Source organism: Cyrtonyx montezumae, unplaced genomic scaffold (assembly GCF_038088225.1).
Source record: "Cyrtonyx montezumae isolate F1298 unplaced genomic scaffold, pur_monq_1.0 scaffold_0, whole genome shotgun sequence".
Taxonomy (NCBI): domain Eukaryota; kingdom Metazoa; phylum Chordata; class Aves; order Galliformes; family Odontophoridae; genus Cyrtonyx; species Cyrtonyx montezumae.
Window position 1 is genome coordinate 49,026,980 of NW_027071824.1, and position 13,677 is coordinate 49,040,656.

The 13,677-nt window shown below is 36.6% G+C and overlaps 1 protein-coding gene across 1 annotated transcript in view; it reads left to right on the forward strand.

Moving 5' to 3' along the window:
* Window positions 1-5,416: 5,416 nt before the first annotated feature.
* FRK (fyn related Src family tyrosine kinase) overlaps window positions 5,417-13,677 on the forward strand; it is a 46,732-nt gene continuing 38,471 nt past the window's right edge. The window contains exon 1 of the mRNA XM_065734673.1: window positions 5,417-6,482. Within this exon, the coding sequence (XP_065590745.1) occupies window positions 6,052-6,482 (431 nt within the window). The 5' untranslated portion in view covers window positions 5,417-6,051. The remainder of the gene's footprint in view (window positions 6,483-13,677) is intronic.

The following is a 13,677-nucleotide window of genomic DNA, read 5'->3' on the forward strand; positions in this document are numbered from 1 at the left end:
ACTGTTTTGTAGAAAGTAAATGAACTTAAATTTTTAACATGATATGCTATATATCATTTAGAATACTGTGGAACAAACAAAAAAATAATGGGTCAGGTCTAGTTCCATTTAGGATAATGGTACAACTCATATTGCATTTAAGCAGAGCGAGATCTGATTGAATAAATAGAAAAAGTCTCTATTCTGTCACTCTTTGACAGAATCTTATTCCTCTGTTTTTATTTGTTGTCAGACATAGCCTGTTTTAGGCCCCCATTCTGCTAACAAACAAGCAACTCACATCAACAGAGCACTTGAAAATGTACTTTTAATGGTTTGCAGAGTAGAGATGGATTACTGGATCAGCCTAATGAAAATATACAGCTAGAATTTTCTCATTACAGATGCAAAAGATTTAAGGTTGGAAAATACGGAATTAAATATAACTCTTCATAGATCTATGGTTTGAGATAATACACAAATCAGGAACATGATTAATCATCAAGAGTAAACAATTTTGTCAAGAGTAAGATTGTTCACATAATTTATTTTCATTAAAAAGAATGGCATTTTGCAAATTACAGAAACAAAATGGAAGTGCCGATTAAAAGGATTATAAAAAAAAACTATGAAGTGGTGGTAATGTGTTCCATCCTAATGTGGAAATGGAAAGAAATGTTGCTGAAAAGGCAGCTGTAATGAAAAAATCACTGTGATTTATTCCTATCAGTGTCTTTAAAAAAAATGTACCACTTTAAAATGTTTAATCACTTAAATTATTTCCAAAGTTGTAGTTTTCAGAGCAGTACTTAATAGCTTTTCTTTTGATATCTTTAAATATCACATTATTTGAGTATTTCACTTTGCTGGAGTATTCAACTTGCTTTATCATTGTGAATAAGGTTTTTTTCTATAACAGTTATATTGTGACAAATATTTAGATTATACACCTATTAATGCAACAGCATAAATAGTGACTAGAATAAGGTTATGTAACATAAAAAATAATGCTGTGGGCAATAGTGCTATACACTATTTAATTACAAATTCTGTATTTCATATCTTTATTCTTCAGTTTTCAATGTGGAGTGTGTTTGTTTGTTTATACAAAAATTTAAAACAATTTAAGATGAAAATATTTGCTTCTTTTGTGACTTCATGTTATTAACAGGACAAAAAGCTATCTTTTTCAATTTCCTGATTGAACTGACTTGTATTTCTGAACAAAATTTTTGGTTGACATAGTGAATATTCATTTTCCCCAGCAGAGAGTACAGATCTGGCTGTAATTCTTCTCTGCATGGCATAGGAGAATAATTTTAAATAGCATGTATCATTGATGCCAAAGCCTAGTACCCAGTGAGGTTCCCTCCTGAAGTATAGAGCTGTGTGTTTATGAGATACAGGAGAGTTCATTTTTTTCCTCAATCTTCAAGGTATTATGTAATTATACCAATAGTTCCATGCAGAGAATGTACAATTCTGTGATTCTGTGAGTTCAATAAGAGTAGGAAATATCTGTAATGAATACTAATACAAAATAGCTTTTGAAGGCATTATGTACAAATAAAAATTCTATTAAAACAAGTCTTTTGAAATACCATGGGTTCAGGTTTTATTTGTACACTTTTTAATGCAACTCTGTCTGATGCCTTAATTCATGCAGAGCACTATCTCATTCCAAGAGCACTTCAATTAATGTGGTTCAGGTTAAGTTTGCACTAGGCTTACTAAAATACATCATATTAGCACATTATTTTTCTATCTATTCAGGCGACCAAGAGAAATATGTTTCACTACTGTGTTTAAACATGATTGTTTTGTAGAATAAACAAGGCCTAAAGAATATTGATCAAAGTTAATTAGAATTTGATTTAATGTATTCAGAGGTCTGCAAATTAATCCTTTATGCAGGAGTGAGGCCCCTTGCAAGAGTCTTAGTTACCTAGGGCTTTGTAAGAGACTTACAGGATATAAAAAGTAATTTCAGATATCTGTCATCCTCAAAATTATAGCATCAGAATTGGCTTTTTTCTTTGTGGAACAATGAGATCTATTTTAATGGGGAATTACATAATTTACAGAACTACAGAATTGCAGGGATTGGAAGGAACCTCAAGAAATCAAGTTCAGCCTTTCTGCTAAAGTAGGTACCATACAATAGATCACATAGGTAGGCTTCCAGACAGGTCTTGAAAATCTTCATAGAAGAGGATTCCACAACCTCACTGGGCAGTAGGGCAGTTTGGCAGAGAAATGTACTACTTGACTGAAGTTTGTATAGTCCTGTCATATGCAGATTATAAATGACCCATCTTTTTTTTAAGGTGTTGCATATTTCAAGAAAATACTTATTATATTAACGAGCTTTTAAAACATATTAGTATAGGGAGCAGAATACTAAATTGGAGTACCCAGACTGTAAGTGTGCCATTTTATTCAGCTTTCTCTATAGTTACTGTAGGCTATAAGAATGAGATGAAAATCTTGTGTTCTTCTCAAAACATTCCTGTCAATAATCAACATAATTGGTTAAGTCTTTCACGGTAAATTCACAGCCAGTAGCTGGTTTATTTAGACAATTTCTGGTTTGACAGTCAGCCTCTAAAATGGATTAAGTAAATATTCAGAGGACCAGAAAGTAATACAGATTGGTTTGACCCTCAAATAGGTGTCTCGAAGATTATCTTGTTATATTATAGTAATACCAGTGCACAGGACTCAGACAATAGTTTATATCGAAAAGCTGAGGATAATCATGTATTATCCTCATTTGTTCCAAATCTGTGAGCATGAAAATTAAGATTATGAGGCTTATCAGATTTTATTTTTTTCAGTAAAACCAGCAAGAACATTTTTATTAGATGTTCCCTTTTTTTCTCACTTGTGATAAAATTATATTGTTTTTAAAACATGAAGAGTGTTTCTTTATTTTCAGAAATGCAGAGAATTCTTAATAAAATCACTGGGATGGGAACAAAGGCAACACTCCATTGTGGCCACCATAGCTCAGCCAGTATGGAACAGCACAATGCTGCCCCACATGTGCTCTGTGATCTGCTCAGCAGTTCTCAACAGTTCTGTTATTCTCTCTTGCTCTCTTCTTCTGGAGTTGTTAACCTTATTAATGAATCCCATTAATATTTATTAAAATCTAGGTGTTTCATGAATAGAACTAATCCTGAAGACAGGAACCTCCTCGAAAGAGTCCAGCAGAGGGCTACAAATATGATGAAGGACATGGAACACCTCCCTTATGAGGAAAGGCTGAGAGACCTGAATCTGTTCAGCCTTGAAAAACGAAGATTCAGAGGGGATATGATCCACATCTATAAATATCTAAGGAGCGGGAGGAAAAGGGATGAGACCAGACACTTCTCAGCAGTGTGTGGTGATAGGACGAGGGGAAATGGCCACAAACTGAAGCATAGGAAGTTCTGCACAAATGTGTGTGGGAACTTCTTCCCTGTGCAGTGACGGAGCAGTGGCACAGCTGCACAGAGAGGTGGTGGACTCTCCTTCTCTGGAGACATTCAGGACCCGCCTGGACGCCTACCTGTGCAACCTGGGCTAGGGAGCTGCTGTGGCAGGGGGTTGGACTCCATGATCTCTGGAGGTCCCTTCCATCCCCTACAATTCTGTGATTCTGTGTGAGGAAGAAAGTAATCTAATTTATAATTATTGATCCCTTTTAGCAAAAGTTTGCCTGGTTTATGAAAGGCCAGAAACTGGGTGAGATTAATTTAATGCTAGAGATTATTTGGGATAAAATACTCATATACACAAATGTTTGTAGGCTTAAACCCCGTTCTAGCTATGGTTGTTTTTATTTATATGGGTGGTCTCAGTGAATGCAGTATGATTTTGAATGTGAATGTGTATTGGTACTTGAGTAAAGATGGGTCTTGCTCCTGGAAAGTGGTGCACATGAACTTGATTCTGTACAATGCAGGTGGCTCCCTTGGTATTATGAAAGGGTTCAGTCCAGTAAGTACAGATTAAAGCCCATGTTGCAAGAACCACAAAATGTTACAGGAAAAAATATCTGTCTAACATGCAAACCAGAGAAACAGAGATTATTTAATTCATCATTTCTATTTTGTCTGATTTCTAAACAACAGTATCTTGGACTGCATCAAAAGAGGGGTGGCCAGCAGGGCAGCAGAGGCAATTGTCCCCCTCTGTTCTGCCCTCCTGAGGCTCCATCTAGAGTACTGCATCCAGGCCTGGGGTCCCCAGTACAGGAAGGATGTAGAGCTTTTGGAGCAGGTCCAGAAGAGGGCCACAAAGATGATCAGAGGACTGGAGCACCTCTCCTGTGAAAAAAGTTTGGAGAAGAGTAAGCTGGCAAGACCTCATCACAGCCTTCCAGTACTTGAAGGGAGCTTACAAGTTCATAAGTTCATAAGTTCATAAGGTTGGAAAGGACCTATAAGATCATCTAGTCCAACCATCCTCCTATCACTATCTCTACCCAACTACTAAATTAAGTCCTTTAGCACCTCATCTAAACGCTTCTTGAACAGCGCCAGGGACGGTGCCTCAACCACCTCCCTAGGCAGGCCATTCCAGTGCCTGACCACTCTTTCAGAAAAGAAATTTACAAGCAGGAGATTTCAGAAAAGAAATTTACAAGCAGGAGAAAGACCGACTTTTTTACATGAGTAGATAGTGATAGGACAAGGGGGGATTATTTTAAACTAAAAGAGGGTAGATTTAGGTTAGATGTTAGAAAGGTCCATTTTACGAAGAGAATGGTGAAATGCTACTACAGTTTGCCCAGAAAGGTTGTGGATGCCCCATTTCTGGAGACATTCAAGGCCAGGTTGGATGGGATACTGGACAGTTTGTTCTGCTGTTTGGCATCCCTGCCCATGACTAGGAGTTGGAACTAGATGAACATTGAGGTTTCCTCCAACGTAAGCTGTTCTATGATTCTATGCTTCCTGACCAAACTAAAAAAGATTTGATGAAGCGAGTTTCTTTATCACCAGGAAACTATGAGTAAGTGAGTGGGTTTTGTTTGACCTCATACTGAAATGCCAGTGTGTGTTATAACCAGGCTGTCCTCTCTGCTTCATTCCCTCTCTACAAGCTGTACATGTACTGCTGGCTGTTGATTTCCAGCCGCTGTAAAGCCTGGGATGCATGGTTAAAATGTGACTGATTGCTCCCCAGTCTGCTTTGCCACAGCAGCAACCAGACACTCTGTCTGACAGTTTACAGGTGGTTTAGGAAGGGAAACATACTGGTTAACTTAGTTTCTGCTGGCTTGCTCACTGGCTGGAAACACATTATTTTTATATGTTGTTAGTATAATTTACCTAGCCATCTACAGCAATTGTCTCGTCACTTTGTTTCCTCAAAATGCAGAATAAAGAATGTAGTAAAATCACCTTTTTTTTTTTTCCCTCATAAGAAGTTCCAAACACAGATTAAAAAAAAAAAAAAAAAAGAATAAGAGTGGGTGTGTAAGAGCGCAGAAGCAGCAGGTGTGCTCCAGGTGAGGTCTCTGGGCGGGCATAAGGCTGCTGTGTGAGCAGAAGCCAGCACAGACCAGGAAGCAAAAAGAAATAATCGGGCTGCCCGTGTTGGAGGCTGAGGAGACAGGCAGGTCAGCTCAGTTAATCATTACCAAAGAGATAAGAGATAAGAAAGCCCCATCACAAGCATAAAGAGCTGAGAAGACTCCCCAGAACAGACTAGATTTTCTGAATGTATTTTTGCTGTGTCAGAGGAGGATCCATGTTCTGCTGTTCCAAGAGTTCAGCCCAAAGGCAGCTCGTGTGTTGCTTTCCTGTTCCGATGAGGAAGTCAGAAATTCCCTCCACATCTGCTCTTGCGCTTGAATTCTCAGGTTTCACTTCTGAATCAGGAGCTGCCTGAATGAGTTCTCAGCAGTGCTCAGAGAGGAGCTTCCAGCTGTCCCACGAACTGTATCATCTTGTGCCAAAGGAGGAAGAGGGAAAGAAATCCTGCGAAATGCTAAAATGTTGATGGGGCAAACATTGCTTTAAGGATATTGCAGCTGTGAAAACTGAAAGGAGCAGCAGGAAGGCACAAGGAAACAGAATGGGAAACCTTTGTCAGAAGTACTGCACCTGTTTGGAGCCATATATCCCTTGCTTATTCTCAGGGAATGAAGATGAGAGGGATGCAGATGTTGGCCAGGTCTTTGCCAACCCTGCTGTGGTAAGGATTGACTCACAGGCAGGAGAGAAGGACAAAGTGAATAAGACAAAAGGGAAGCCCTTACCTCCACTGCCTGGCCAGCATCTGGTAAACACTTGCAATTTTGTGGCACTCTTCAACTACAACGCTCGCACAGAGGATGACTTGAGCTTCCAAGCTGGGGATAAGCTTGAAGTGCTGGATGCATCCCATGAGGGCTGGTGGTATGCTAGGCTCCTCCTGCCAGAAGGGTCAGTCTGTCCTGGCCGCAAGCTCCAGGGCTACATCCCTGCCAACTACATAGCTGCTGTACAGAGCATTGAAGCTGAGCCGTGAGTAACCCATGTAACACGCACCACAGCATATTTTCTGTAAGGTGAAGTGGGTTTGGAGCAGTCAGTTGGGCTATTTTTCTGAGTAGTACCTTGCAGCAATGAATGTCCAGTGGTCAGCAAGAGTACAGATCCATGTGTATGAGGAAAATATACTGTGGTTGAAAGAAAATGAATTTAAAAAGGCAGAGTGTAGAGGGATTTGTAGTGTTTTAAATAATGTATATCCCAATGAAGAAGCATTTGGCAATATTCAGTCTGGTTTACCACTGTAATGGCTCATATTGTTATTCATGCAACACTGATTGTGGATCAGCTGCTTTCAAGATATGACCCTTGGCTCAAACAGCCCTCAACCTAACCAGTTGTGGAGTTAACATTTAGTTACAGTTTAAGGAAGCTCCACTTTAAATCTTGTTGCAAATGTTAGGTGAGTCTCTAACATACAAGTTTTTTATGGTTTGTTTCTTCTCTGTAAACAAATCACTCTCCGGACAAGGTTAAATAAAGTACAGGAAATGGAAAAAACTGGATTAAGCAAAGGAACTGACTGCATTTCTTAAAGGTCCACAGAGTTTAACTATGCAGCCTATGTTCTGTTCCTTCAAAACTAGTCTGATCTTATTTACTATTCAAAAGAATAACAAAAGAAAGAATACATGAAATCAGTTATTCAGCTCTCTAGTGAAGATGAGTAGGATCTATGTTAGTCTGCGGTGCAGAATCACTTTTGTATTCTGCAATCAGAGGCAGCATGAAATAACACTGAATGCCACACAAGAGGTGTGTTTTGGCAAAAAATTACTGGTTTGGAAAAAGACAACAGAAGTGGCATTATAATTCATTTTTACTTTAAAGAAATCATATTGCAGCTTTTCAGTTAAATCTCTTCTGGACCCGAAATATCATCTCCAATCTGATCTGCCCATTGTACTTCCAATGGCTAGGAAAATTGGTTCACATATGATTATGCCAGTTTTTTATCCACTGTAGGATTTGTGGTAGAGGAACCTTAGGGCAACTGTATGATTCCTCCCATACCTGAAGACCTTAATTTCCTGAGTATGACCAGCTGTTGCTATTTCTGTATTCAGGCAGACAACACTTTCAGTGGTCATGTTCAAAAGTCTTCCAATTTCAGAAATTAATCTGCAGGGAAGACATTTTCTGAACCACTAGAGAAATGGCGGTAGGCTCTGATTCAACTCACCTTGCACTTTGCTCTCTTCCAAGTAGTTTTATTACAACTCATCTAAGATTGCCACTTGCAGTTAGTAATTCAAAAGTCATTTTCCTCAGTTATACAACAAAGTCTCAGCTCTTAGGCTTCCTCTTATCTTTCTATATCTTCAGTATCGTATGTAGTGTTAACTAAGGTAAAGTGCACTACTGCATAACCCTGTTTGCTTTCTTTTTTCCTGTGCATAGACTCAATTTTATTTTCTTCTACTCTTTTTATACACCTTTAGAATGGCAGACAGGAGGAAATGGAGAGCTTTTACAGCTGTCAGATGAAGTCATTCCTCCAAAGTATTTAAAAAGTTTTTAATTTCATAACAAAACAATTCCGGCTAAATCTTCTGTCTTTTCTCAAATTTCCTTCTAAGTCAGTTGGTTGCAGCAACCTTCAACAAAAATAAATATGCAACACTGCATTCTGTCAAGCAATACTATTTTCCTATAATCATAGTCTAACTCAGTTTGTAAAGAGGCTCTGATCTGGACATTTGAATCAGTCACCCCAGCTCAAACAAGGCAAAGATAAAGTTAGACCTGTTCGGTTAGAGCTATTTCCTGTCAAGCTTTTTACCTTCATGGTGATGATTTTTAGACTTGTATCTAGTTGGAATATTTCTTGGTACAGTTCCCTCTAAGACCTCCATTTCACCCACCCCGTGTATTTCACACCTCTGTTATCCTATTGAAATAATAAGAGCAAGAGTAGTGATGGTGTTTTTAAGGGTTAACCCTTGCTTAAAGTACAAAAATGATGAAAATGTTATTATAACGTCTCTTTATTTAAAATTCAATGTTTAATTTCATTCTCTGCCCAAAATTTAACTTCTTTCACCTTTTCATTAAAATTTTAATTCTCTCTCTCTTTTAGTACTGGCCAATTGCTTACAGCCATGACATAGACATCTGTTGAAACAGAAAGTTTCAATTCCATCTTTCCATCCTTTGTATAGTTCTTTTTGGTCACAGCTCAGAATTGATATAGAATGGAAGATTTACAATCTCTATCATGTAGAAAAGGCAAATTTCTAGCAGCATTTAGCTGAATGTCTGCAGAGAACAGACATTTTAGTTTATTTTTCAAGTATAGTGCCAACTTACTAGATCACGAAAAACTGACTATCTTGTTAAGGGAAAGAGATTTAATCATTACAAAAATTGCCTAGCTTAATGTCTGGTGCAAATTGAGGGATTTATGAAATTAGTTTAGTTTCTGATTAGAAATCAGTGGAGTTTCTGAGTCTCCACTTTGTAAATTAATGTCTGTAAGTAAGCTAGGGAAAGATGCACATTTGCAGACAATAACAAGTGTTGATTTGATGACAATAGATGATGAGCTTCTAGAACTCAGGAAGGGATGATCTTTCAAAAAAGAACAAACTAAAATATGTAATTTGTTATATCATTACTGACAGCTCAGTATAAAGATACAAAATTTACTCAACATGACTTGCACATCTTCAATAGTAGAGGGAAAAGTAGCTTTTAATCTTTTTTTTCCCGTGGATATATTGAGGTAGTCTCATAATTTCTTGATAGGCACACAGATCATTCTGCTCAAAGACATTTATACTGTCATTTTGCATTTTCTTTATGTTTATAAATCAGAGATTTATGTATTTTCTTTAGCAAGTGAACCTGGCTTATAAAATATGTTCTCTTGAAAGGCACCTACTATAAACACAATCTCTGTTTCATGATGCGAGTTCTTGGAAAACTGGGAAATAAAACAAACTGACCACGTTGTTTAGCAGCTGATTTCAGGTTGATTTTATATGAATGTTCATGAAACATTGATTCTCAATGTGTGTATTGCACAGATACCCCCCATAAACTCAAATAAAGGAATATAAGGACATGAAATATTCTATAAAATATGGAATAACAGAATTGTCAGAGTCACTACGTATGTTTAGTCAGTATATATTCTCAAACAGAACATTTACATTTCTTTTCCTAATAATTTCAATTTTGCTTGTAGACATCAAGCTTACTAACATAGAAGTATGTCTAGTCCTTTTTGATTAACATTTTGTCATGATCTGTATAGCAGAGCTAGTTAGGGATTTGTAAATACATTTGATTTTGTGATGTCCATCCGGGTAGAAGTTAATGATGGATGATTGCTTGTTCCCTGCAAACGCAGACCATTTTGTGTCCTTAATGAAATGTCTGGGAATTTTTCCTTGGCAAGGAGTGTGACATTACTTTCTCTGTGTTCCTTCTGTTATTTTGTTCTATAAACAGGAGCCATAGTAACACATTCACCTGCCCTTATTTTATTACTGCCACTTGTTTTAACTAAACAAGAAAAAAACATAGTGCCAATAGTTACTTGCAGCAAATACAGTCCAGCTGGACAGTTAATTTTAATGAAGAAAAAATAATAATCAAAAGAAGTAAAGAAAACTGTTGGGGTGATGTGAATTCTTCTTTTCTGGAAGAAAGGTAGAGTGTACTTAAAGGGGGCTTTTTCTTACCTGCTATCCTGATGGACTTGATGACTGCTTATTGAAAGTCAACTTTGTTCCATATGTTCACCCAATGTAATTGACATAATACTGCTGCGCTGAGGGAAGTAAATTCATGCAAATTCCTAGTCGATTAGGTCAAATAAGAGCACAGCAATTACTTTTAACGTTTACTTGTTTCAGAATCATTCATCCCTTAAGAGAGGTGGGGAACTGGGCCCTTGACATAATCAACAGAACCTTGCTAGTCAATTCCACAATGAGCTTTCTATACTACCCTTTGAAAGCAGAAGTGACTTATAGGTTATTTTTATCAGTGTCTCTGTAATTCCTTCCTTTCTGTGACTTGACTTTTTCTATTTCATACATTGACAGAGTTTGAATTACTGTACATGAACAGGAAATCATTCACTGTGCTGACCTGATTCAAACTTTCTGCAAATTCAGGCTTGTGGGGTTCTTTTCATTCATGTGGGTCATTTTTCAAAGTAGTGTTTAGAGCTACAATGTCTAGAGTCTGTTTTTGAAGTGATTCAAAAATTAGGTGATTCAACCTTAATGATTCCAATTCTGTGATTATATGTTCATTAACATGCATGACAGTGTTATATTTCTCATGTTCTCAGAAGGTATCACATTATGTATAAAATCTAAAAAGATTATTTATTACCAAAATATATATTTATTGTAAATAACATAAATGCTTGTTATTCATGAAGAATGCAGACTTCTCTTTCAATTAATGTACTCCAGGTATTTCCTTGAGCATACTTCAAATGTATGTGCTTTTGTGTGCACATGTGCAGAAAGCTTAAAGGCTGATGCTCTCAAGACCATGAAAAACAGCTGGCTGATACAGGCTATATACAGCAAAGCCAGATCATGCTTTTGATCTTTTTTCACCATGTGTTCATAGCATCTGAAATACGTACCCAGAATTTCAAGTTCTTGAACTTACTTAGTTTAATATCGGAACAAGATCCTGAATTTAATCAATTAATTTCATTGGTCTTGTCTCAAAGTTGCCATGCAGTCTTCAAGCCTATCATTTTCTTCAGCTCTGTTTTTTTTTTCTTAAATATACAATGATAACCTAAAGGAAACTGCTTATAGAAGTATGCAACATGTCAGATTTTATCAAGTATCAGCGATATTTAAACACCTGTGTGTAATCCATAAAAGATGTTATCATTGCTTAAAAAGATCAAAGGGATTCTGGCATTGGAGATGAGCAGTTTATACAAATTTGTCCATTTTAGGCCACCTATTTTGTGTCAGTATGGTATTCTAAATATATAACATGGTCTGTTTAAATGGAGAAATGAATAAATCCATTCCTACTTCATCTTTATTTGAAATTACTGTGTACTTTATATATCAGAATATAGTAGTTTCTGTGGCCATGTTGTGAAAGATTTGACAGTGAATGATGTTGAGACCTGAAACAATATCCTTAAAAACTGAAAAAATAGCCAGTTTGTTTTTTTATGGCACAATGAAACCCACATAGCCCTTGTATTATGCCTTTGAAAAGCATAGACAATATCCCAGTCAGAGGAACTTAACAGTCTTCTTTGATGCTGTTTTTTTTTTCCTTCAGTCTCAGTAGAAATAGTTGTTAACATGTTCTAGCCTAGATCAGTAGATTTTGAGTGAAGCTGTTAGCAAAAACATTCTTCAGGTAGTATACAGTGGTTAGTTTTCTCTGTAGTTGTCTTTGGTGATTGTCTGAGTAACAAAGCACGTAACTGTGCGGAGCTCCCTGATCTCTGAATGGGTTTAGGAGGGAAAAACAGTAAGCAGAAGCTAAGCCAGGATAAATCCTAAACCTGTACTGTTTTAAACTATCTAGGTCACTTATCTCTGTGAAGAATTGTTTTGTAACAAGTGAAAAGCACTGTTGGTTATAGAAGATTGGAGCTTTTCTTAGATGTGTGGGAACTGTACTGAACAGATTAAATCATAAAAGCATACAAGATGTCCAACGAGTGGCCCCTCTATCCCAGTTATTCTGTTTTGGAAAGGATCTTACAAAAAGTGCACAATCCTGTCTACTTTCTGTGATCTGTTGCCTTCGTACTTCAGCAGAGTTTGGAAATGTTTTATAAGCCATGTTAGGGGGTATATCATTGCCATGCCTAATTATTTTTCTTTCCCATCTGGTAATTTTTTTAGTGTGGAATGCCTCAAAAAAAACCACCAACATGCTCTCAAAACTTATGAGGCATGAGAGGAAGTAGCAGTGCTGGGAGGTTTACCTGCCCATTCCTTTGTAAGCCACACCTGCCTTTCTCTGTTTATCACAACGCTTGTGAGTCAACCTGTGCTGCAGACGTCACTTACTTTACTATGAGAAATTTACTGTTAAGTTCATCTTAGATCCTACTGAATATAACGGAAGTTAGACCAGAATGTGTCATCTAATAGTTGGCATCCTCTAACATAAAAGTTTAGCAGAGAAGGCTCTTGCGAACATTATAATGAAGACGCAGCCTTCCAGTAGCCTGAGTTAGATAATACAAAATTTACCTGTGCATTTTCTTTACAATAGATTAGTGGAAAAGTATGATTGCTCATGTTTAATACATTTTTCTGTAATATAATATTTTGCTTCTTTTCAAGTCAGGCAAGTAAAGTCCACATAGCAAAGAAATAATTTATTAGGTGATACTAAAATAAGACAAAATATTATTACAAGTTTACTACTATGTGTAAGAGAAAAAAAACAACAAAATGCAGTGTTGCTCAAATAATATTTTATGATGCATGTGTAAGGACATCTTGCATTCAAACTTGAAAAATAAGCCACTAAGCTCCTTAGTTAAGAAACTTATTCTTCATGGGAGTTCTTAAATGTTGACATTTAGGTTTACACCCTGAAACTGCATATGAAAGCCATTAAAGTAAGAAATTAGAATCGAAATTGACACCTTTGTAGTTTTCAGTTCTCCAGATATGCTGAGGATTCGTCTGGAAACAGGTGTTTTTTGTTGTTGTTGTTGTTTTTTTGTTGTTTTGTTTTTTAATTCAGAAAATAAAAAAAAATACTGATCATGAATAAATTTCTTGTTATCACTTAAACAAGACAAAAATATATTTTGTAAACTTATGTTAATCAATGAAAATGGAAAAATAGAGCAATGTGTTCAATAATACGAGATGGATCCAGAAAGGATTGCACTAATTGACATTTTCTTTGCTTCTATGCAGATTACTCTCTAATCTGTCATTTCTTACATTATAGATGTATGTATCTGCAATAACATTGGTAAGCACTTTCATTAGCATTCTCACATTTAAGCAGATATATTGCTAGTTTCCTGAAAAAAAAAAAAAAGATTATTTTTGTATTTATAGCGCAAGCCATTTTTTCAGCAACTTTTCAAGCTTCAGCACAAAAGAAGAAAAAGAAAAATTGTAAAGGCTTACATTTAGGAATTGACGTATACTGCAAATATAAGAAATGATGAGAACTCCCCAAACTCAAC